Raw genomic sequence first — 25154 nt, forward strand, 5'->3', positions numbered from 1 at the left:
ACGGTTTTTCCCTCCGCCGCCAAAGAAGTAGCTCATTGCGCGCGGTGCGGCTTCCTGCATACACCTTACTTTCCTTCACTTCCTTCTCTTACACACACACACACACACGCACCTCCTAAAAATACAGACCGGCCCACTCACCACATATATCTACACGAACTCATAGCCCTCTCTCTGCTCTGCTCTACCACCGCTGTGACTGTTCTTGCTTCCTGTTTGATCGCCTCGCTCGCTCGCTCGCTCTATCTGTTTCTTTTTCTGTAGTTGCTGTTACTGTCTTGAACCGCCATTGTTCTCTGCTCATTTCTCTCCTCTCACCGCGTTGCCTTTTCTTTGCTTGGCGCCACTGGCTTCTTTTTTGTTTCGTTTGTTTTCGGTGTTGTCTGGGGTGGGTGTTGGTCGTCTTGTTGTTGTTCTCTGCGAACTGTCCGTCGGCGTTGCTCGCGGCACGTTTTCTCATTCACTGTTCCTCTCCCTCCCTCCTTCCTTCCCTCTCTTTCGCTCTGTTCTAGACACGATTGGCGGAAAGAGTAAACGGCCCTCCCCTTCGGAAAAAAAAAAAGAAACTCCGAAAAGCAGCAGTCATCCCTCCCTTGTGGCTGCCGAAACGCCGATACAGGCGTGGCAGTGGCTAAGGAGACCGCGTGTGTGTCTCTGTGTGTGCATTCTGAACGCCATTCAGGATTGCACTATCTTGTGTGCTGGAGCTTGGCGTGTAGGCTCCCGCGTGGGCGACGGGGTATACAACGCGCATTTTGGTTTGCTATCCTCGTTCCGGCGAAAGAACAAGCTGACCCGTGTCTCGTGGGCACCGCTGCGCACTACCGGCTAAAGAAGTGGTGGTGAAAAAGAACGTCGTACAATGCGCGGGAGGTGCGGTAGAGAAGCTAACGTCACTCTCTATACCCAGTACGCGATCGCGCTTTTCTTCTCTGCGTGGGGAAGGACTCAGGTGCACGTAACTTGCACAGACGACTTCGAACCCGCCCCGGAAAGCACCGCCGTCCTGTAAGCATCGTTACACAGGAACGAATCCTACGTGGAAGAGACGCCGTTCGGGTGTTGAACGTGCCCACGAACACACAACCATAGTGCTTCTTAGATTTGCTAGCGCAAGCGAGAATCGGAAAAATAGCAGGACAGTATCTGTTTTCGTTCTCTGTGTTTGTGTACAAATCCGAGTTTCCGCACGGTCTCGAATAGGCCCTCGCTTCCGGAGGCATTCCTTCGCCTCTATTTCCGGACGTGGTATACGCCTTTTCCCTCTTGTGTGATTCCTTCACCTACTCGTGACGCTTTTTTGAGCGTGTGTGTGTGTGTTGTTTTGGCATTGCTGCCTTCGCTTAATTCGCCGCCTCTTATACGGACCTGTCAGTCATACATACACACACACACACACACCTTTTTTTTGCGTGTCTCTCTTTGTTTTTGTTGTTGTCTTGTTCTCTCTGCTTCTCTCTTGGAGTCTTGTTGATCTGTGTGCGTAGTTGAGCGTGCGCTCAGGTAACGGTTTTCGCTGCCTCCTCCCTTTCCCCTCCCCTCCTTGTTGGGACCAAAACACGCACACATACGCTTATTGCTGATTTTTCCGCGTGATACCCCTCCTCTTTCCCCTTCCCTCTCCCCTCCCCCCTTTAGAGATTTCTCACGCAGTCGGATCGATCTTCGTTGCCTTGAAAACGAATATCCCCATCAAGTTACACGGCATTCGTTTTGTGGTGTGCGTGGAGGTGTGTGTTTTCCCCCATTATTATTCGAAGGTGACGGAGCAATCAGGGTTCTCTCGCGCGGTGAGCAGGAACGTCGCACAGGAGCTTTCGTGCGTGTGGTTCTTATTCTTTCTGACGTGCTCTCACCTCACACCCCTCCGCTTCTTCCACTCGCTTCGCCGCGAGCACCTGCTCGCTTTCTCTCCCTTCTTCCCGTGCCGTTCGTGTGCGTCTGTCTGTGTGTGCGCGCGCATCCGCACCATTTGAGGCTCTCTTCCTTTTCTTTTGTTTTCATTTTCGTGCTTCTCTTTCTGCACCTGCGAGGACGGATTAGCAGAGATACTTGCGAGCGTGCACACATACAAAGACGCGAGTAGACACCCAGTCTACCCCCTCACGTTTATGCAAGTCGATATCGGCAACAACACAGTCCTGCAGAACTTTAGCAGCATCGTCTCCAGTGCGGAGATTCGTCAGCTCAACGATCGTCTTCAGCAGGCCTACGCCGGTGCAGCGCCCGCGCAAGCTACCGCAGCAGGTCACCAGGAAGGCGGTGAACCTGGCACCGTGCTGTCCCAGCGACGCGTGTACCACAACGCTGTTGAAGGAGCAGCCGGTGCGCCGAGTAGCCACCCGAACGTTTCCCGCTTGCGTCGGCGCTCGTCTCTGAACCTGAGTCGCTCGTCCGCGGGATCGCGCCACTCGTATCACCACTACCAGGGTAGGCAACACGGCAGCACTCCACGCAGCCGCTCCGGGCACTCCCAGTCGCCTGAGCAGCCGGCTCTTTGGCCACAGCAGGCGACCCTCGGTGTATCGCATATCGCTGCAGTTACGCGGATAACCACCCCGGCGAACAGCAGCACGGCGGTTAACAACGCGTCTGTGCCAAGCCGAGCTAACATTTCTGGCATACCTCGGATCCTCAACAGCCACGTTGTACAGCCGCCGCATCTACAGCAGCTGCTCGCACCGCCGCAACAGACACCAGCGGCCTTCGGTGGTATAGGGCCGTCGCCGGCGCCTATGGCTACCGTCACTTCGACCCCGCATCGGCAACAGGGCTGGCCCGACGCGGCGCAGGACAAGGGCGGGGCAGCCTCTCCGGCCGGAGCTGTAGACGGCGCGCCCGTGTGCGCCGGAGACAACCGTAGCAAAGGGATGTTCGGCAAAGAGGGCGACGGGAACTGCCGTCGCGATGAGGGCAGCGGCCCGCACGGCGGCGGCGATGCCCGCAGCCGCAACTGCAACGATAAACCCGCCGCAGCCGCCAGCCCGAAACTAGCACACACGAAGATTCAGGTAGGCATGCGCTTGCGTCGATGGATCATCATTAATCGCATCGGCGCCGGATCCTTCGGTGAAACGTTCACTGCCATGGAGGTGGACGGCCCGGCCGAGGAGGAGGATAGTCTCACCGTAGCCTCGGAGAACATGAAGCTACTGGAAAATTTGCCCCCGGTAGAGGAGCGTAACGAGGTGTGCATTAAAGTGGAGCAAGAAAACAAAAATGTACTGCGACTAGAGGCGCTGGCCTTGAAAAAGGTGCAGCCGTGCCCCCAAGTCGTGCGCTATCTTGGTAGCGGCTGCACTAATGGAATGAACTACCTGGTGATGGAAAAGTTAGGCTCGAACCTAGCCGAGCTGCGCCGTCGAAGCCAGCATGGCACTTTCAACATCTACACGACACTCAAAGCCGGCGTCTCGTGCCTGACAGCGATCCGCGGAGTTCACGACCTTGGGCTGGTACACCGCGACATCAAGCCGTCGAACTTTGTTACCGGGCTGCCCGGCACTCCGGACCACACCACGTGCTACTTGATCGACTTCGGCCTCGCCCGCCGCTTCCGCCGCTCGAACGGCGAAATCCGCCCGCCGCGCGAAAACGCCGGGTTTCGTGGAACGAGCCGGTACGCCTCTGTCGCCTCGCATCACCACCAGGAGCTGGGCCGCGTAGATGACTTGTGGAGCTTGCTTTTCATGCTCGTAGAGTTTGCCACCGGCACCCTACCGTGGCGCAAGTACAAGGAGAAGGATGACATTGGGCGCTGCAAGGAGGAGTCCATCAGCCCGCATCTCGTGCGCAACCTGCCACGAGAGTTTCAGCCCTTCTTAGCTCATTTGCAGACCCTCCGCTACGAGGACGAACCGGACTACGACCTGCTCCTCACGCTCATGCATCGCGCGCTGGAGCGTCGCGGCTATCCGCCCAATAAGCCGGTAGAGTGGGAGATCGACTCGTCATTGGCGGACTCTTGCATAGACGCCGACGGTGCCCCTGTCGTGAACGCGGGTGCTGGAGCGGTGCAGGGCTCGGCGGCGCACCTTCGCGATGTCGGCCCGGCACCTGACGCCGCGGGAAATGGGCATTCGATCGACGGCAACGCTAGTGGCAGACCGCTGCAACCGCCACCTCGTAGGGCAGCTCCACTGCCTGGCGCTGTAGAAATGGGTTCACGAGAGCTCCTGCACATGCCCCTGCACCCCGATGCGGCCCAACCGAACAGCGCTGCCAGCCGCGTAGGCAGCGGCAATGGCGCTGCAGGAAATGGCGCCACCGCGAGTGGATACCCGGCAGACGCTCTGCATCCGCATAACAGCGGCACACTACGTGTGAGCGAGGTTGACATTGGCGGCTCTGGCGCTTGTCAGGATAGTATGCACGGCAACCCGCCGGTCGGGGTAGATGTTTCCGTGCAGAACCGTGGACCGCGCCCGCAAGGCGATTCTGTCGACATTCCTCTCACTACAGCGTGTCTTGCCGCCGAAGGCAGCGAGTCACCCCGCGCACAAGCCAGTTCGGGCGAGTACGACCACAACGAATACTCCCTGCGTGAAAACGGTAGCGGTGCGTATAGTCCCCCCATGGCGCCTGTTTCCTATTTTAATGCCGCGGTAGCTTCTGGCGCTGATCCGCCCGGCAGCTCCCCAGCAGCTGGGTCGCTGGCGAACTCAGCGCTGGAACCAAACAACGCTACTCACTGGAGAGAGACGGCCGCCGAGCGCAACGGGTTAAAGCGCCGATCGGGTCAACAGCAGCGCGAAAACGAATGCGACATTCCAGACATCACGAAGAGGGGGGCAGGCCGATGGCATCAGCACATGGTCGGCCCCACCGCCGATCTTGACGCCTCCGTGGCAGCAGACGAGCAAGGGGAGGCGCACTACGGTAAGGATGGTAAGGCGTCATCTAAGAAGAAGTTACAGTGCGAATGCGTTGTAATGTAGTCTGAGCCGCGTCGCTGATTTCAAAGCAGCGCTGGCCGCTATCCCGTACCCTCAGCCTTGTGTTTGGGCGGATGCTTGCGGGACATTAATATCCCATAGGAGCTTCTAGGTTGTTGTGCGGTCGAGATTGCATGTTTATGTGTACATGTGTCGACGCCGGCCCCCATCGCCGTTATTATTTGGTGTTGTTGCTGGTAGGCGCCTTTTGCATAGAGCAAAGCCGGAAATGGTGCGTTTCCGGCAGAGGAGCAGGAAAGCCGAACAGGAACTGGGACAATGACGAAAGGGCGTGCATACGAGTCGGCCAGCGAAGCAGACCAGAAATAAAAGGACGCTGAGAGGAGGAGACACGAGCGGCCTTTGTGCGAATCTCTCTCCTTCAGAACCTCTGTGTGCGCGCATGTAGGCATATATATATATATATGTATGTGTTTACGTTAGACATTCGTCCCTGTCATTCACAGCAAGCACCACCACTCGCACCACATTTCTTTTCTTTATTCATGCGTATATGTGTGTGCGCTTGCGTGTGTGCTCTTCTTTTTTTGCTGTGCTGAGCTTGCTGGACTTGTTTGGCCCCCCCCCAGCGCCCTCTCGAAGGGCCGTTGAGGCGTACACCTGAAGAGGTGGAGGGGAATGGAAGACGAAAAAGGAGAAGAGACATATCATAACAAAAATAGATGCGATAAACAACAATGTAGAGGGAAGAGAATCGGAGAGGGGGGGGGCGAGTAAGAGGGCGGAAGGGTGGTCGGAGCAGTGTGCTTCGGTGAGGTGTCTGACCACGGTGTCTTTGGCGCCCGTTCACACCACCGTATCTGTATCCGCCCTTTTTTGCGTCGTTTCCTCTCTTTTCTCCGCCTTAGTACTTCTGCGTTTGTGTTCCTCGCTTTTTTCTCGTTTCTGAATGCTGCTGTTTACTGGTAGCGTTTTCTTGTGTCTCCTTGCCACGGTTATAGTGTTTTTCCAGTGCTCCTCTGCGTCGTGTGTATGAGTGTGTGTGTGTGTGTCTACGTAAGTGTTTGTACGCACCGCGCCGCTGTCCTTTATTCCTCTATTGTCGCCATGTTCTTGCCGTTTTTTATTTTCGCTGCCATGCGTTCTCTGTTTACTTCTTGGGTACCATAGCAGCACGTACATCTGTTGTTCGGATATGGTTTTTTTCGAGGCTTGCGTTTAGTTGGATCGGCTGTTTAAACGGCCGCGCACCCGTGAGTGTGCGTGCATGTATTTGTGGTGGTACGAGTTTCGCGACGGTGAGCAGTCCTTGTAGTTGTAGAACACTCCAGCCTCGGCCCCGTTATGTGCATGCGATAGCGCACTGAGGAGTGAATGCAGCAAATACACATTTCTATGTGCAATTTTTTCTTCCGCTGTGGCGGACGTTGTCTGCTCTCTGCACATTGTAGAAGCCTCACGTTGTGCAGTTTGCGGGTCTCGCTAGCCACATGGGAATAAGAGGGCGGGGGAGAGGAACATGTGTCCTCTCGACACTGTTGCGCTTGACAAGCAAGTCTTGTCGATCTTTGTAAAGGCACAGTTGGAAGGTGCGCGCGAGTGCGACGCACGTTCTGTTAGTGCTGCCATGCCAGACCCAATGATGGCGGTGGGGAATAGGGGGCCGAGGGCCATGCGCTATTTTTGTTGCATTTCCATGAACTTCTCTTTTTGTGCTCTGGTTGTTCCAGGCGGTAGCTGTAGCACTTTGCCCCCCCCCCCTCCTCCACTCTCCGCTGTCTACTCCGTCTGTCATCTACCTCACGCCGCTTACCCTCCACTCATCATCGGCTTCTCTCGTCATTTTTCGCTTGAGTCGGTTTCGGTTTCGTCTTTGCTGTGTTTTCTTATTGCTTTTTTCCCTTCACCTTCTCCACTCCTTGTTTCCCTTCTTGACTCGCATTTAGTGTTGGGCGTTGACTTCACCATACGAAAAATGCAGGCGTGCATGTCGACTGCGTCTTGTGTGTGTGTGTGTTTGAGGTGTGTGAAGCCTTTTTCGAGCCTCTGGGCTGTCTCTGCTTTGCTGTTGTGGTGGCTGCCACCACCGTCACGACCATCAAGGGCGCCTCTCCCTCTTGCTCCCCCCCCAGCGCTTTGTGGTTCGCTTAAGTTATTTGTATACATATATGCACACATATATATGTGTGCATATATGTATATTCCCTGGCCGTTGTGCGTGTGCGTGTTTCCATCATGTCTTCTGTGTGTCTTCCTCTCTTCCTCTTCAGCTGTCTATAATCCTCTCAACAACAACAAAAATGAACGACACTGCCACATGGTGATGGATAGCTCTCCTCTTTCAAGGCAACCAAACAAGGGAAAGGCACACTTATGGGAGCCCACGAGGTCAGCCTCGAACTCTAGTCTATCGTCTGCCGCGTCCCGGAGAACAGCTTTTTTGCATGACGTCGCGAACGCACGTGCGACGTCCTCTTGTGTGGAGCCAGTCTCTCTTTTTGTTCGCTTCTCAGATCACTTTGTCTAGTCGTGATACTGTGTCAGTGTTTTACGTGCGGCATTCGTGCTTTTATTTTCGGGGGGATGGAGGGAGGCCCGACGAGTGAAGCAGAGGCAGTCCAATGAATCATCTGATCGCGCTCTCTCCTTGCCGAGGCCTCTCACCTCCCAAGGCTCCAGTCGTTGTCCTTCTGCCGTTTTGCTCATGCATACTGTGGAGTTGTCCTCCTACAACTTTCGTTGTCGCGCCTTCCTCCACCCCCTCCCTTCCCACCACCTGGCAGAGGCCCTCTGAGGGTCATCGTGGTCTGCACTGCCTGAAACTCGTAGCAGCAGTACACACAGCGACAACACATACGTAGAGAAGATCCACCGGTGGAGGGCCTTGCCGCGTTCCGCACAGACTGTGTGCCACCGCCCTCCGCTCCTACGACCGCTACTCAGCATGTCGGAGCTCGACAGTCTAATTGACGAGCTTTTCCCTGAAAAGCACAACAACGAATCTAACTGTGCCTCTGCTCCTGGACCGTCTCGCCGGCGGTCGGAGTGGGATGAGGAGAGCGACGACGGCCAGGACATCCGCATGTTCACGGGCTCTAAGATGCATGCTCTGCAGCAGCGTAACCCAACCTCAGTCTCCTCCTCCCGTGCGGATCCGTCCACCTCCGCGACAACAGTCGCCCCCACTCGCTGCTTAGCCGGGCACTCCTTCGATGAGGATGGTGACGCCGACGGCGACGTCGGTCATGCCGTGGCTTCCCACAACGTACCTGGAGAATTGGTTGATAAGGATCTGAGCGCGCGATCGCTTACCCGCATGTCGAAGCCCGTGCTCTTCCCGGTCCCGTTTCCGTCCCTCTCAGGCTCGGAGGGCTCCTACGCGTGTGCCTCGCGATGCTATCTCACGAACCTTGGAACACCCCTCATCCGCGATGCCGGCCACCCGACTTTGCAGCAGCTGCGCGCCATCGCGGCGAATGAGCAGGCGAGCCTGGACACCTCCCGCATTCAAGCGATGCTGCGGAAGGGCGCGTTTCACGCTGCTATAGCGAAACTGGGCAATGGCTGTCTGGATCATCACGGCGACTTTACGGTTGACGGAGGCTGCCCGAACATTTTGTGTCGCCAGTGCAACTACATGGTAGTGCGGCTTCAGGGCGCCGAGTGGGACGACGACGGCGTGAACTTGTACTTAACTTTGCGGAACTACTATCCAGACTGGTGCCGTTTGGCGAGTGCGACGCCGGTGGGGGTGGAGGACGGTGCCGAGGCATCCCGCGGCGTCCTGCGTTCGAGTTCGGCGGCGGCAGCCTACTGCTGCCAGTGCTCGTGGGTGACTGTGAGAAGTGCCAAGATGGTCATTGAAACTAGGCTGACAGACATTACGATGGCCAAACCTGCGAGGGAGGGGGAGCACCCGTTTGCCACCAAGTTGCCTCTGCCGCTTGGTGAAAAGCGACGACCGCCACTGTGGGTGTGTCACGGCCATACGCAATAAAAGGGGTCTGCGCGTGCTCGCGCTTGTGCTCTTGGTACGAGGAACAGGCGTGAGAGTGCTTGCCCACGAAAGAAGAGCAGAGTTGTGTTCTCCAGTGCCAAGACGCATGCCGTGAGCGTGCATGTTAGGGAATCGTATTTAGGTTTTTGTTTGTTGACGTGCTGCTGTCTCGGAGCTTTACCCCTCACCCTCCACCCCCAACCCGCCCCTCAACGAGAAGACACCAACACGCCTTTCGGAGCGCATGATGTGATTGTGCTTTCTCTCCTTATCCCAGGTCTGCCAAAGAAGGAGAAAAGATGTTCACTACGGTGAGCCCCCTCCCCCCCCCGCGCGCACCCAACTCTCACATAGACACGCTGACACACACAAAGAAAAAATTTGTCGCGCTCCGTGCGACGGGTTTCGAGCCTCCGCTGAAGGAGCACTGCAGAGCATCTGACCGGCCTTGGCATGCTACTTCTTGGGATATGCATGTTTTTACGCCCAAGTGTAGCGATTGGCCGGCCAGTGAGAAGCAACGACAAAACGCGCGATGTTCTCAAGCAATTTGAAGGAGAGAGGGGAGAGAGGTGGATGAGGCAGCTTCCCTCCACACACACACACACACACGCACCCCCTCCTGGTCCCTCCCAGAACCTCGGCTCTGACACATGAGCTGCAAGTCTGTCCCAGTCCTCTGCTGGCGCGTGTACCCCCACCCTCACCGAGGGCTCACCTGTGTTGCGTGTTTCGTTCTTCCTTTCCGAGCTTGCACCCGGACATCCTTCTCTCGCCTCTGGCTCTGCCCTCCCCTCACGCACTTGCCTTCTGCGCCGCTCACGGCTATGTTCTTCTCATTCGGCCAATGCCCGTACTGGCTTTTCGCACACATACACACGCGGTGAACGAGCTCCTCAGGTCCGTGCGTAGGCCTTTCCTCCCATTTTCGCCGTCATCGTCGTCGGTCACACGGCTGCCTCTGTGACTGTGTGCGTGTGAGTCTGCCATCACCCCCCCCTTCCTTTTGCTTCCGTTCTGCTCATGCCTGCCAAGAAGAAGTCAACAAAGGCAAACTCCTCCAAAAAGGAGGTTCTGCCAGAACCTGCGACGATCAAGAACGGAACGGGCACCGTGTTCATTGGCGGCTGGTCCTCGTACGACACGATCGAGTCTGTGAGCCAGGCGAGTAGGTCGGTGATCGCAGCCAACACGGACGCCGACGGGGTCGTTGCAGCGCCGCTGCCGCGCACTAATGTCCTTGTCCTCCCGACGGAGAAAGCTGACGACGACGCGGACAGCGGAGCGGCACAGGCTCCATTCGTCGTGGAGGTAGCGGATCAATTCTTCGTCGAGGGTGTGTCTCGTCATCAGTGTGCGCAGGCCCAGGCGCTGGTGAAGACCTGGGAGCCAGCACCCGCACAGCCGACAGAGGCGACGGCACCTAGCGAGCAAATCGCGGCCCCTGCACCGAAGGAGGAGGCTGTCAACCCCTACGCAGATGCCGCGAGTGACCGACGGTACACGCAAGAGGTTTTGGTGGGAGCCAGCTATGCCGCACGCGACGTTGTGATTCGCGGCCCATGCTCCATCGAAGGTGTCGCCCCCATCATCGTCGTGCCGCCGCAACTTCCGGAAAAGCCGGACCTGGACGCGGTGACGCTGGACCCCCCCGCCGACAACGCCGCAGCCGCGGCAGGGGTGTCCACCAAGAAGAAAAAAACGGCAAAGAACAAAAAGAAGTCAAAACCGAAGCTGACACCAGAGCAGGTTGAGGAGCTGGAGAGGAAGAAGGCGGAATTGGAGGCGCAATACATGCGACAAACGGAGGAGGCGGTGCAGCGCGCGAAGCAGGAGTCCGACTACCTCATGACGTTCGCCCATCCCGACCGCTGGGCGAACGTGGTGTTCCGCCACATGACGTTTGCCGGGCCTGTACAAGTACATCGCGCCCACGTCTCCTTCCAAAACTGCCGTTTCGTCGGCATCACTAACACCGCCATGTTGGATCGGCCGCTGCTCCTCGTGAGCCAGTACTGCCGCGTGCAGTGCACCAAGTGCAGCTTCGAGGCTCCGCAGCGCTGCGGCATCTACGCGCTCCCGAGCGCGCAGGTGGGGGTGCGGAAGTGTCTCTTTACCGGCGTGAAGCAGGATATCCTGTGGGCTGCGGCGCTGCCGGGTGTGTCGCCGCAGAACGCCGGCGCCGCCGCTTCCTTAGAGGTGGACGGCGGTGATGACGACAGCGCTGGTCATGGCCGACCTGTCTCGCCGACAGACGCGGCTGACGATCACAGCGCCGACCACAAGGCTGCCGGCGTGCTATCCTTTCCCGTCGCCCTTGGCGGCGAGCTCCAGGAAGCCGCGCGCGCGGCTCTCCACGACCGTAGCGCGGCAGTCGGAATCCTGTCAGACTGCGCCAAGCTGATGGTTCACGGTTGCGACTTTCTGTGCCTCGGGGTCGGTGTGTACGTGAAGGGCAGCTACACCGTCTACGTTTCTCATCACAAGGCAGCCCCAAAGACGCCCCAACAGCTGGCACCAGAGGCGTGCGACACGTCTTTGGACAGCAACTCGTTTCACCACTTCGCCAATGCGGCGCTTTTGCTTGATAGGTCGTCGCGGCTGGTGTCGATTCGCCGTAGTTACGTCGAGGGGTCCGCCCACTACGGACTGGATTGCCAGGGCGGCGCGAGCTCAGTGCTCGTGCGACAAAACTACTTCGCGGCCGATGCGACGGTGCGCATTCGCGAAGGCGCCAAGGTGGCGATGCTGCACAACGACTTCCAGAGCATTCCACTAAATGACAATTCCTACGGCAACCCGTGCCTGCAGTCCGTGTACTAAAGCTGCCGGACAGGTGCGGAAAACTTACGGTCTGTTTGCGTGGGTACGTGCTTAGCGGTTTGCGGCTGTCGTTGCGGGTGCGTGTGCATGAGACGCGTGGGCACGTTGCACCAAGCCCGCTTCGTTGCTGTTACGCCATCTTTTAGAAGCCGCTGGCGGCGGTTCGCCGATGTACAGTTGTGAAGAATAACGAGGGCGGATGGTAACTAGGCAGGCGAGAGGACGCGGGGCGGGACCTGATCAAGGAGACGTACGTCTCTCTCGTGGCGCACGCAGGCTGTTGAGAGAAGTCTGTAAAGGACCTGAGACTCATCCTGCCTGCCCGCCCACTCCTTATCTGAGCCTTTTGTTGTAGTTTTCTGTAGGTTGGCGATTCGAAACCCGCCTTGAACGGTCGTTTGCTGCAGAGACATGCCATGTACCGTCTGGCCATGTAAATGCTCTCCTCTATTGCAGAAATGGTTTTTTTTTTCAGACTCCGTCGTGTTGTCGCTGCACGCGTGCCTGCCGCACCCGGTAACCGGCAGGGATAACCGTTTCTCCACAGACAAGAGGGTCACAGCGGACATCTCAAGCCTTGTCCCGGTCCACGGCGCCCGGCTACCGTGACGGATTACGGCATGCCCTTCACCAGTGCTTTGTTTTTGTGAAGAATAGAAGCTCTTCCTACGCGCAAAAATTGCGTGCACCTGCGCCACATCACTGTGGCGCCGTATTGCAGCTGCTGAGTAGTGTACACACCCCTGTTCGACGTCGTCATCTCCTCATCTTCCCTTTCTTCCTTTTTGGTTGTGTCTGGCAAACGAACCCCCGCTGTGTTTGTCCCGTCTAGGTTCTAAAGAACGCCCTATCCATCTCGTTTCTTTACAGAGATCCCCCCTCCAGCTTCCTCCCCTCACCGATCCACCTTTGGAGTGTTCCACGCAGCCCCTGCGATATGAGAACAGGCAACTAGATTCGCACACACGTATTCCCGTTGCTTTTTCCTGCGGCTTTTTGCTGTTTTTCGGTATCCCACAATTTCTTGTTTGGCGCGTTCCCCTTGCCTATCTGCGCGTCTTGCGCGTTTTGGCGGCGCTAGCGCTTGCCAAAATCGTGCGTTCTCAGAGCGGGTGTCTACACCAAAGTCGCGTTGGCGCGGCACGAACTCCGCGTAGAGCGGGCTCTTGCAGAGAAGCGCTTCTTCACGTTATTCGCGGAGGCCTGCGCTCGCCAACGAAGAAGGAATCACCCCACTCGTGCCTTGCGTCCTCATGTCTTCCGACGGCAAGCAGCAGCTCCTTGTGGTGGCGGCTGTGACGGCGGCGGCTGCAACAATGTCCATGTTCTACTTGTGGAGGAATAAGGACTTCGCTAAAAATCTAGGCATGCTCGGACACAAGATTGGCGCCGCGGTGCGCAAGCGCACGTCATCCTCTGCTGGCGAAGCGCCTGGGAGCGGCATCCGTCCTGTCTCGGGTATCGTGAAGAAGGGCTACACGCGCGAGCAGCTCTCCCAGTACGACGGTGTCAAGAACGAGCGCATCTTCATGAGTGTCAAGATGAAAGTATACGAGGTCGCCCCACACTTTTACGGGCCTGGGCAGCACTATCACGTATTTGCCGGTACGGAGGCCTCTCGTGCCTTGGCCAAGGCGGACCTGACGGGGAAGTACCTGAACCAGTACTGGGTGAATTGCTCCGAGGAGGAGCTGGAGGTGCTCGAGGAGTACGTGGAGAAGTTCAACTCCAAGTACCCCATTGTCGGCTGGTACGTCCCGGATGATCAGTTCTACAAGGTGACGGAGTGAAGCACACTGTGGTGTTTCCTCTTCTCTCTTCTTCCCCATCTTGTTGGCGGAACTGCACGCACGTGTGTGCTGGTTTCTTTGCGCGGTTGTTCAAAGGCGCCGCATGCAGCGAGGGAGAGCAGCTGGAGTGCAGAGGTGACGTGGGCGCGTGCCGGCCCGGGTAAGGCGTTACGCGATCGCTCAAGGGGTAGGGGAAGACGCGAGAGGGAGAGAGCGAGCAAGCGAGAGAGCTGTTTAAGGGAAAAGAAAAAGAGGGATGCTGTTAGCGTTGCCCTTTAGAGGAGGTGCTTCCTGTACGCATCTTACTGTAGAGCCTTCTCTTACTCCGTAACGTCTGTTAGTGGTGTGCGTTAGCTCGTTGCATCTGGCCCATCCCTTCTACGCTTCCTCTCTCTCGGTCTTCACCGGGTGCTCTTGTGTGCGTGTTTGCGCGTACACATGTTTCTCTCTGTGTTGGCTCTTGCGACCCCTACCACCACCCATCCTCTCCCTATTGTATTCTAGTTTACTCATTCTTTTTGTCGCTGTTGCCCTCCGTGCGCCGTGGCGGTTCTCACCCTCTCTTGGGGAATCCCTTTGTTTGGTGTCTCACCTCCTCACCCACCCACCACTCACTTCCCCATCCCCGTCTACGAGAACGAAAGGCCCCTCTTGTGTGCACAGGCCACCACCATCACCACCTCAACTTCCTCCAGAATAAAGCGGGCATTCTCCTCTCTCTCTCTCTCTGCGTGTATGGCCGTGCGTGCGTATGTTATCTTGTTCTCTGTTCCTTCCCTCTTAACGAGCATGTCCATATCCCTCGCCTGGTGTCGTCCGCTCGCTATCTGTCCCTTTCGCCTCTGTCTTTGGTGTGGTTATCGGCTCTCGCTCTCTCCGTCTTCCTCTCTGCAAGTGTGTGTGTGCTCGCGTGCTGGGTTTGTTGCTTTTAGAGGCACCTTCTCACCCGCTCATCCCCTCGTTGTGTCTTCATTTATCGACGCTGTTGTGCAGTGCAGGTCGCCGTGGGTGCGCCTCTTCCTTGCCCACCAGCCCCCGTACCCTCGTTTGGTTGATCTCAGTCGCGGCGCTGTTCTTCGGACGACGCTTTTTGCTCGCTTCTCGCATCTCTGTCTCTCTCTCTCTCTCCCCTGAGCACACACTAGCTCTGTCGCGTGTGCACACTTCTCATTTTTTCGGTCGGTGAGTCGTCGCTGTGTATGTCTGTTGCCAAGCTCGTCACGCACCGCCTTGGTATATGATGCCATTATTTATTCTGCACATGTCTCGTTATGACGTCTATACAGCACCCCACTCGCACCTCTGAACGGCGTGCACCCTACAGCGAGTCGCGGAGACGCATGTGCAGATGGGCGGCCTAACACCTTAAACTACGCGGTCGACGCAGTTGATCACCGAAAAACGCCGCAGATGAAAGGGTGCCTTGTAAAGGGACGCCTGTGGTGCACATTGAAAACGGCAGCCACGACGTGCGCCCGCTCCTCGTAAGTCTCACACAGTAAGAAAAGATAAGCATCTCTGGGAACGCAAGAGAGGCTGCTGTGCCTAGTGGCCTAACGAGCCCTTGCACACGCTGCTGTGCTGACTGGTAAAAGAGCCCCATCTATTATCCAGACCATGCAATGCAAGGCCTCGAGCCTTTCTTTACCTAGCAGTACCTTCAACTGTCATTCGCACAGCCGTATGCAAGATGTAGCTTCCCTCCTCTCGCGGCTACGTCGCTCGCCCTGCTTCGCCTCCGAGTCAGCATGCCACACCTCGCCCTGAAACATCAAGCAAGACACCTGGAACACCAATAGTGAGAGCAGCCAGGGTGCAGCCTCTCGACACCCCAACCTCCTCCGCCCTCACCGCTGCACACCTGTCCTCCTTCTGCTGCTCGCTCTCGTCCCACGTCTCACATCCATTGCTTTTAACGTTGATCACCGGTTTCTGTCAGCACACACGATACGAGTGCGAGGGGCATATCAGCAAAGGTGAAAACCAGCTCACCTACCTTGGAGTGCGCGCGTTTCGCTTACATCTCTGAGCACATTTCGCGCATCGGTGTGGCGCGTAGCGACGAAAAGGCCTCTCGTCTAGCGCGCCGCCGTCGTGATTCTACACATCCATGCTCCCTGCCTCCGTCCGTCTTGTGCCTCTGTCTAGAAAGCGAACGACGCTGTGGGGTCGGCCATCAGAGGAAACCTGCGTTGCGCATAGTTGCCCTCTCCTATGTAAAGCACCCGTCCCTCCGGTTCCCCATCATCGTTGTTCTGTTTATATTCGTTTGTGTCTGTGCGCGTTACTTTCGTATTCGCGTTTGCTTCAGAAACGTGCTGCAGGGCAGGAGGGATGGACTGCGCAGAGTACCAGCCAGACGCGACTTATCTCCCTCTCTGTTTTTTTTTGTTTTCTTAGCTTCTACACGTCCGTCACCTCCTCGGCGTCTCTCATCCATCGTCTACCGAGCGCGTGGAAGTTGCCTCGGTCTTTGTTGTGTGTCTTCTTCACCTCGTGTGTGTGTGTGTGCTCCGTCGCATAGTGCGCTTCCGCTTCCTCCGCTCTCGCTCCCAGGTGGCAGTGTTGTTTCTGCGCCAGCGCTCTCTTGTATGACAGGCTATTCACTTTCCAAGACCATATCCGGACCCTCCTCTTCCCCCATTCCCTGGATTGCGCGCGGTGAAATGAGCGCGACAAGAGTCTGTGTGCACTCCCTCCCCACACACACACACACGCGCGCTCGCCCGTTTTTTTATCACGTGCGTCACTCTCTTGGACCACGTCTGCGGAAGGCAGTGTACACATCCGCGCATGTGCACAAACGCATACATAGAGAAAGGAGGGTTGGATGATACGAGGGCTTCCTCGGTGTGCAAAAGCGCCTCGCCGGCACGTCTAACGATCCTCACTCCTTCGACGTCCCTATCACACAAACTCTTTTCTCGCAACGGTGCCGAACTGAAATTTTTACGGAACTGTACTGCATAGGCAACGTAACGCTAGTAGGACAACGACAGTCGAAGCGTGGAAAAGATAGGACGGACACCCAAGAAGAAAGGAAGAACAACAGTAAAGGACTGCGACTACGGTCAACGCCGTTTTCGTCACCGCTCATCAAGGGGGACGAGTAGAGCGCCGATATACGTAGAGATATCGGTGCGTTGTAGTTTCGAGTGTGTGTGTGTCTGTGTGGGTGAGCTCGTGCCTGCGCATCTCCGAAAATCTCAGACGGCGGCTAAACAGGTACCTCACGTGAAGGCTACCCCTCCTCCTTCGTGGAAAGGTTTGTGTGCGTTGTTTCTTGCATCACTCGCACGGCGCGTGCCTTTTTTTTTGTTGTTGTTCCTCTCCTGACCTTTGGCTCTCTCGCAAGTAGTTCACCTCTTCGCCATTGTTTCCGCGTTAAACGCGCGCACGCACGTTTCATGAACGGAAGCGGAGCGGAAAGGAGACGGACCACGAGTCCCTTGGCACCCTCAGTAGATAGCGCAGCGAAGGAACCTCCAGAGGTGTCTGATGGCACAGCACAATCTGGCAACGTGTCCGGATCATTGATAGAAACCTCATCATTGTCTGCGAGCTCGTCTCCGAAGGAAACCGCAGCGCCAGATGCTGAAGATGACGAGTTTTCTGTCACCAAGTCACTACACCTACGTCGTGACTGGTATAGCAGCATCGCCACGTTCATTGCCGGTGGCGTGGCAGGTGCTGCAAGTCGTACTCTGACAGCCCCGCTCGACCGGATTAAGCTCATTGCGCAGGAGGGACATCTCGTGCAGGCGCCAAAACCCGTCTCGGCGACCGCCGCAGCGAGCTGCGCCGCGAGCGTTGGCTCGGCAGCTGCCAGCGTCGCCAGCAAGACCCAGACCGTCCGCCAACAGCACCCGAGTCTCCTGCAAGTGGCCCGCATGATCAAGGCGGATGGTGGCTGGAAGGCGTTTTGGCGCGGCAATACGATCAACTGCTTCAAGGCAGGGCCCGAGTTTGCCATTGTCTTTTCGATTCGCCGCTACCTGTCCTCGCTGTATGAGGATTGCGTGGAGCGGGAAAAGGCGCGCAAGAAGATCTTGTTAGCGCGGTGGAAAGCAATGGATGAGCGCAGCGCCTCCATCTGCTGCCGCACGCAGGAGACGCGTGAGTTCATGAAGGTGGGGACAGAGGAGCCGAGAGCTCGCACCGGCGCAACGGGGCTCCAGAGCATCGTCGATGGCACACGTAGCAGTTATCGCGCCGGTCATCCAACACTTGTTTCACCTGTATCCCCAGCGGCATCCGTCACTCCGATGCTGACAAGCGACGAGGTACGGCAGAGGGAGCGCGCCATCTCGGTGGAGGCGTCTATCCTCACCCCTCCCTTTCACCGACTGGGATGCATCTCTACTGTGCCACAACTCGCTGTGAACTGCACGATTGGTGCCCTCGCCGGCCTTGGCGCACAAGGCATTCTATACCCACTCGAGGTGGTCAAGACGCGTGTTGTGGTGTCGAGGAGCCACGAGTACAAAGGCGGTGTGTTGGAGATTGTGCGCGTTGCTTACCACAAGGGTGGTGTAATGGAGTTCTACCGGGGTTTCGTGCCGAACATGGTCGGCATCGTTGTCTACCGAGGGCTGGAAATGGGCCTCTACTCCAGCGCGCAGCAGTCTATCATGATGTATCGAATGCAGGTGAAGAAGATGAAGCGGCACGAGGCAAGCTTAAATTCGGCCGAAGTCGGCGTGGTCGGGATGTTTTCCTCCACGGTGGCGCAGACAGTGTCGTACCCGTTGAATGTGATACGAACCCGACTGCAGACGCAGGGCACCAACGGGCGAGCAAAGAAGTACAGTGGGATGGTAGACTGCATGGTAAAGATGATTCGCAACAAAGGCGTGACGTCACTATTTAGCGGACTTACCGCGAACTACCTCAAAGCGGTGCCGGCGAGCGCCTGCACATTTGTCGTCTTCGAGTGGGCGCAGCGACTGCTCGTCGACGATGATTGACAAGCTGCTCCCGCTCTCTTTCTCTGTCTAGCTATGTACGCTGTGAAGGAGCTCGCCGTACGCGCACACGAGAGCGGCAAACACGGACTTATCTGTGTGAACCCAATCACCAGCAAGACATTAACATCCTTTTTTTTTTTGCTTCTGACAGAGGTTTCATGGTTGGCAACAGCCGTCCCACACCGGAGGAGCACGGATGCTGAGCTGACGAGGCGACCGGAGTCGACGCTCGACCAGCCCTGCACGGGCATCCGTGGGCACTCTGGATTCCTGCAGCGGCGGCTGACTGGCAGCGACAGCGTGGGGTTCAGGTGGTGTGCTGCCCACAGCTCGGCGAGAACTGCGGCACCCCCACGGCCGCCAGAGCGTCCGCCCCCGTCTCTGTGTGGTTGCCACGAGGGTGCTCGACCGTGGGGTGGTTGCTCGGTATGCTACGCGGGCTTGGCAGGTCGCTGTCGGCTGAAAGCACACCTCGTTTCACGCTATGATGCTGCACGCCGCGGCCTGAGGCGCCTTCCTGCTCGAGCTCACCCGGCATGTACGCCGGCCACCCACCTCTTTCCTCCCCCTACCGTGTTACCCGCGGCACGGACACCCCCGCCACTGCCGTGGAGCAGGGCCCTGGACGCGGCCCGGTGCAACTGCAGCCGGCCCGCCCTCGACGACCAGGATGTGGGCGTCGCGCGACAATGGCCGGGTGAGCTGTGATTAGGTGCGCGTATAGTTGTGGACTTTGCACGGGGTGGGGTGAGGCGAGAAGGAAATGGGTTGCTGTGAGATCCTGCCATCAGGACACACCTCGGCGTGCTGTCAGGCTCCAGTGCCGAATGTCTTCTGGTGGTGAGAGGACTAGGCACCTACGTCGCGGGCAGCTGAGAGCAAGGCACGGCTGCTGATGTCGGTGGTGCGATCTCGGAACGGCGCCACCTTGGAGCGACTTGCGACGGCGAACAAGCGAGTGCCATCCATGTGATGGACAGGGTGTCGGCATGACTGGTACGCGGCCGACTGCCAGCCCTTCGCATGGCTTACTGGTGTGGAGCCTTGGCTCCCCCTGGAGGGATGCACCGCGTGGCGAGCTGCGCAGCAGTTTGGCGAGCAGGGTTCGAGGCAGAGGGCGAGCTCAGATGACTGAGTCGGCGCATGCTGTAAGACGTGTGCCTGCGGTTACTTCGTTTCTCGTGATGTGCCCCTGTGACAGGGCGGGGGTAAAGTTGGGCTCGAGTCCTCTTTGATCGCAAGGAATGCACACGTCGGAGAAAGGCTCTCCTCGCTTGGGCGGCGGCGGCGTTCTTGTCAGGCAGTCCTGTGTGCGATCGTTTTTCCGCGGGAGGGATGATGTTGGTGGTTTTCGGTAGTCGTCGGTGGCACTTCCTGTCCGCTGTGACTATTGCTCCCTTCAAGCGTTGCTCGCCTGCACTGCGTTGCGCGCGTGGGAGAGAGAGAAAAGAAACCCTTCTTTGGTTTCCGTCGATGATCCGTGTTGATGGGATCTTGCGCAGGTGTGGTGTTTACGTGAGTATGCCCACTTTTCTTATTTGTGTTTCGTGTCGTCGCACGCGTCACACCTTTCGGGAAGCCCGCGACACCTACGACATCGTCTCGCCCGTCCACAGAATCATTCGACACGCCGGCCGTATCCACCACTCCTGCTACCTATTCACGAAGCAGCGATGAATACCACACCCACAGCACCTGCAGCGGCTACAGTAGAGGGTACAGACCCAAACGAATAACAGAAAACGAAGGAAGAACGTGAGTTCAAGCGGCTGTGCCGCCGCAAGTGGACGCATATGTGTATATGCATGTGCCAGAGAGGGTGAGAGGCGTGCTGGTGATAGCTACCGAGGGGTCCGCCACGTTTTCTCCGCATCTCTCCTATTACCAGCACCACCTTCGTTTCATAAGAAACAGAAACGCACATCACACGAAAGGCAGAGTGGGATGGTGCATGTTCCACTGCTAATGCCGCGCCCATGCAGGTGTGGGCGCTGTATTGAGGCAAAACTATGCGCGCCTGTAGCCTTCCCTGCGTTGCATGTGGCCGGTATATGTGGCAGCGCCCTTCGTGGGCATCTTCACAGCGCCCCCCCCCCCACCACCATCGACCGTGGGACGACGAGGTATCAGCTGTGAGGAATGATACTCTTGTGTGCATGAGAGTCTCACTCTTTATATTCTGTTTCTCTGCGCTCGATCGGTGCACGCAGATATATGTGTGGATGTATGCCTTGTTCCTCTCCATTGCGCTCTTTCACTCGCTTTCTTTTTCTTGGCGTGACGCTGGTGTCCTTCACACCCATCCCCGTATCCACAAACACACACACACACACTGACGCACGCGCACACCGCTCAGTATGTCGCACTGAACAAGCAAAGGTTTGCCGCGTCAGCAACGTACTGCCTGTGCGTTTTTTCTCCGAGTAGTGCCCTCTTCAGTTCACTTTTTTTTTAAGTGACCTCACCCTCGTATTCACTTCTGTTTTTTCTTCTCTGTCGCCCTGTTGTTGTCAGGAGCGCTGTCGTTTGTGTCTTTGCTGCGGATTTCGTGTTTGGTTCCCCCTCTCACTGCCTCTCACCCCTCCCTTTGGGCGTGCGTGTGTGTGTGCCGGTGTGATTTTTGTGGAGACTCAGCAGGGCGCCTCATCTTTACTTCTCACTTCGGTCTTTCGTTCGGTGTACCACCGAAAAATCTTTCTCCCACGCCGTACGGTGCGAAGGAGGAACCACCACCACAACCAAACGGAAACGGCGTCTCGATTTTCACCCGCAGACCCGCTGCTGTGGACACGAAGAACAACCTGCGATCCAGTTTCTGCAGGGATAGCACAGAAAGATAAAGATGCTCCCGGCAACGGACTCGATTCGGATGGGAGTGATCCAGGCGGACGCGGGGGCGCCGACAGCCGCACAGCAAACAGACTGGAGCTTTTCTGCTCAGTTGGATGAAGCTGGCCGCCATGTAAATAGAGTCGCATCCTTCGATGATCACGGCACGTCTGCCGTGTCTCTCAATGACGCGAGTGCCTCGGCTTTTGTGCAGCGTGCACGCGGCGTGGGCGTGGCGGCCCCCTCGGCCCCAGATCCGCAGCAGCCGGAAGAGGTGCAGGAACTACCCATTGAAGAGGTGGTCAACAGTACCGTGATTCACCTGGACAAGCCGATCGAGCACATGCCCTTGATTTCTCCGCCGGAGTTGAAGCTGGTTGGGCGATGCGTCACCTTCAAGGGCGACACCACTATTAACGGTGAGACCCGCTCTTTCTTTTACGAGGGCCTGATTGGTACGATAAATAAGGAAACCGTCATGCTGATCCACGTGCACCGGTACACCGAGGAGGACTTCCAACTTCACAAATTAGAGCGTCGCCACGCTTTTCGTGCCGATGAAAACTTGAAGTCTTCACAACAAGGCGTCGCCGTCGCGCCGTCGAACTGTGCCGTGGAGGGCATTTCCAGTGGCGGCCACGGCGGCACGGCACGCGAGGAAATCGAGGCAAACTACAGCAACGACAACCTCAACTGCGTGCGCAACCCTGTCGTTGCCGAAAGTATCCAGAAGCCAAAGGACGACGACGACAACTTCGACTTCGACTTCGACCACCATAGCATCAGCGTTACGGAGCACCAGGAGATGCCGGCGCTGCTGAACGCGCTCGGAGAGACACACGCGGAGGAGGCGACGCGGGTGCGCAACCGCATGCAGCAGCAGAAGGGCACGATGGGGCCGATACCGTATGTCACCTTTTCTCGATCGCACATCCACCGCGTTGAGTTTGGAGTCGATCCGCAAAGCAGCTTCTACTCTATTTTCCGTGACCCAACGAAGGAGTATTTCGACATGCAGTGCCTGCGCATGTTCGTGCGGCGATATATTATTCACACCTCTCAAGGCAACAACCCGCGCTGTGTTCCGCTGCGCGCCTTCATCACGTCTCGCTGCAACTGTCCAGACCTTGACAACGATCTGCTCGAGCGCACCACCCGCGAGGAGCTTGCGCACCTCATCAAGATCGACCGAGACGTCAAGCGCGTAAAGAAGAAGAAGGAGCAGAACCGCCGCAACGCGCTGCGCGCTTACAGGGCACCGCAAGGGCTCTTTCGTCTGACCGGCATCCTCTTTCTTACGCATCTGCCGCAGCAAACCCTGAGCATTGCTGTGATGGAGATGATCGTGACGCTGGTGCTGCTCATTTACATGCTCACGACGATCTTGACTGCCGAGCCCAACATAGTTGGCATTTACTTTGCCAAGGTTTACCCGTACATCTTTTGCACGGTTATTGTCTCTGTCCTCGCCACCGCCTGCACTTCGCTTCACGCGATTCGTATGTCACTTCCGATTCGTGACGGCATTTTCGTGGCGTCGATGCGCGCCTTCTTCACACTGAGTGCCACTGCCTGCTCCACAATGGCGATGATTATCATTGGTGGGCATGCGAGTTATGAGCGACTCCTCAGTTTCGTGGAGAGCGATGTCATGGCGCCTCGATTGTGCGGCTTCTACAGTGCTCAGCGGTGCAGCGGCATCACCATCCCGTGCACCAGCATTTACGCGGATAAGAGGCTCTGCAATTGCTTTCACATGCAGTACGACAGCTACCCTTGCCAGTCCATCATGATCGCCTATGTTCAGCGAGGCCTGATTCCGATGGTGTGTCTCGCCTTCATATTGTTTGCCACCTTTTTCTTTGATGGCTACCTGCATCTGCGTCTCTTTCATATTGCCCATCTTCTTGAAGGCAGATTATAGTGCACCTTTTCTTTGAATCCGATCACCGCTGGCTCATAGGGTTGCTCCCCGCCCCCACACACCCTCTCCCTCTTCTCCGACTCTCTTTTCCATCACCATCCACCGGAGTTGTTCACACTTGTTCTTAAGTGTGTATTCCGCTGATGAGTGTATTGGTACCTTTTTCTTCTTTCGGTTATCTTTCTGTTGTGGTGCTGCCACGGAGAATGGAGGCATTTATTTTGTTTCGCGTGTGCGTGTGTGTGCCTGTCTTGCTCACCTGCCCACGCACCTTTGCCTCTTGTCTGCGCGAAGGGGGTGCCCATTTCGTTGTTGTTTTTTGTTGTTCTGCTGACCTCCTTTTCTTTCGCTTTTCATGGAAGGGCGCCCCGCTCCTCCTCTTTTTTTTTTCTTCTCGCCGTTGTCGCCGTCGCTCTTTTGCCCTTCGTCTCCAGGCGCACCCTCTTGTTGCTCCTCTTCTCAACATTCGTTGGTCAACGATTTCTGGGGTTCTGTGTCGGTGTGATGGCGAACGGTGCGTTTACGCGCTGCGAGGGGTGGGTCTGATTCCTCCCTTTGTTTTACGAGTGGAGAGGCGGTGGTAAAGAGAAGCAGAGGGAACGCGCGCTGATGAGACGGAAATCCTACAAGCATTCGGGTAGCAAAAGCAGGCAGATACACACACGCACACAGAGATACAGACACACAGGCCACCATATTATTCGGCCCTCGATACGAGGGCTCATCGGACCCAGAGGTGGATAACGGCAGGGCTTGTCGTCGTGTTGAGCACGCCAGAGTATCTCACCGCCTTCATCAACCAAAACGAAGAAAGCGAGAACTCATTAATCCATTTGTTGTGTGATGTGTATTTTTGTCTGTGAGAAAGTGTTTCTTCGGATGCGCTAGCACGGCCTTACCTCGTCCTTCGCGTGAAGGCAAAGCACGTTCCCGAAAAAAGGCGAAACTTTTCCGAGGAGACGCAAGGGCCCACCTCCTCTGTGTTGCTTCGTGTCTCCCTCCAACGCGCACGTAAGGCACATATAAGAGATGGGGCCAGTTCTGCCCTTTTGTCTTCTTCAGTCTCTACAGCAGAGAAAGAAGAAAGAGAGGTACTGTGGAAAGGATGTAGACGCGTATGCGTGTGTACGGGTGGGTGGGTGGTTGTATGTGTGAGGGCAGAAACGAGGCGCCGCGTGACACAGCAGAAGTCTCTTTTTTTTATCATGTTCTCTCTTCCTCTCTGTACTGCACGCTCTATGACAAACAACGCAGACCCGCGTTGAAGGGACGATACCCCCACCCCTCCAAAGGCATCTCACCATCGTCGTAAACGTGAGTAGCGATCGAAAAGACTACAAACGCACAGAAATATATATATATATATATGTTGTCGAACTCTTTCACAGTCAATTTTTTTTTTGCGTTTCCTCCTCCTCACACATCTTTGATGTGTGCTTGTATTTGTGTGTGTGTGAGCATGGGTGTGAGCGCAGCTCGTTTTCGCTATCCTTTTACGAACTTCTATCGGTAACAATTTGCTGTTCACTCTTTTTCCCGATACTCTCATTGAGCTCCTCTCTGCTCCTTTCTCTTCCGTGGCTTGCTGTTCTTTCACGATGCTAACTGCTGCCTTATCTGAAAGTTTGTCTCTCCGCGCCTCCTGATGCCGGCCACCTCAGCTTTCGATCAGGATGCAGCACCTACTCTGTGTGGGGAAAGCCCAGAGCGTGCCCTCGTGTACGGCTGCGGACTGTGCGTGCCGACGGAAAGGGCTGGGCTGGCGCTGTGGCGAAGTGGCTCGCGGTCATGATGATCAGGTTTGCACCGGCTGACTACGAGTCGTGTCAAGGATTCGAAACGTACACGCCTCCCCCTCTTGTGTTCTGTGCTTTTGCTCCGACGCGGCGACTTCGAGTGTAGTCCCGGGCCGCGCCTGCGCCGTGTGCG

The 25154-nt window shown here is 56.7% G+C and overlaps 6 protein-coding genes across 6 annotated transcripts; all 6 read left to right on the forward strand.

The window, feature by feature from the left end:
- Positions 1–2111: 2111 nt before the first annotated feature.
- On the forward strand, positions 2112–4937 carry LDBPK_342850 (protein kinase, putative; the record flags this gene model as incomplete). Its single annotated transcript, XM_003864396.1, has 1 exon — positions 2112–4937. The coding sequence occupies one exon, from the start codon at positions 2112–2114 to the stop codon at positions 4935–4937; it is 2826 nt and encodes a 941-aa protein (XP_003864444.1).
- A 2902-nt stretch (positions 4938–7839) lies between these two features.
- Positions 7840–8892, forward strand: LDBPK_342860 (hypothetical protein, conserved; the record flags this gene model as incomplete). Its single annotated transcript, XM_003864397.1, has 1 exon — positions 7840–8892. One exon carries the CDS (start codon positions 7840–7842, stop codon positions 8890–8892), a length of 1053 nt encoding a protein of 350 aa, XP_003864445.1.
- Positions 8893–9915: 1023 nt separating this feature from the next.
- Positions 9916–11715, forward strand: LDBPK_342870 (hypothetical protein, conserved; the record flags this gene model as incomplete). Its single annotated transcript, XM_003864398.1, has 1 exon — positions 9916–11715. One exon carries the CDS (start codon positions 9916–9918, stop codon positions 11713–11715), a length of 1800 nt encoding a protein of 599 aa, XP_003864446.1.
- A 1253-nt stretch (positions 11716–12968) lies between these two features.
- Positions 12969–13505, forward strand: LDBPK_342880 (hypothetical protein, conserved; the record flags this gene model as incomplete). Its single annotated transcript, XM_003864399.1, has 1 exon — positions 12969–13505. The coding sequence occupies one exon, from the start codon at positions 12969–12971 to the stop codon at positions 13503–13505; it is 537 nt and encodes a 178-aa protein (XP_003864447.1).
- Positions 13506–17395: 3890 nt separating this feature from the next.
- LDBPK_342890 (mitochondrial carrier protein-like protein) lies at positions 17396–18472 on the forward strand (the record flags this gene model as incomplete). Its single annotated transcript, XM_003864400.1, has 1 exon — positions 17396–18472. The coding sequence occupies one exon, from the start codon at positions 17396–17398 to the stop codon at positions 18470–18472; it is 1077 nt and encodes a 358-aa protein (XP_003864448.1).
- Positions 18473–21314: 2842 nt separating this feature from the next.
- LDBPK_342900 (hypothetical protein, conserved) lies at positions 21315–23225 on the forward strand (the record flags this gene model as incomplete). The annotated part of the gene is made up of 1 exon (XM_003864401.1): positions 21315–23225. The coding sequence occupies one exon, from the start codon at positions 21315–21317 to the stop codon at positions 23223–23225; it is 1911 nt and encodes a 636-aa protein (XP_003864449.1).
- Positions 23226–25154: the final 1929 nt, after the last annotated feature.

The sequence above is a fragment of the Leishmania donovani genome, chromosome 34, assembly GCF_000227135.1.
Source record: "Leishmania donovani BPK282A1 complete genome, chromosome 34".
Taxonomy (NCBI): domain Eukaryota; phylum Euglenozoa; class Kinetoplastea; order Trypanosomatida; family Trypanosomatidae; genus Leishmania; species Leishmania donovani.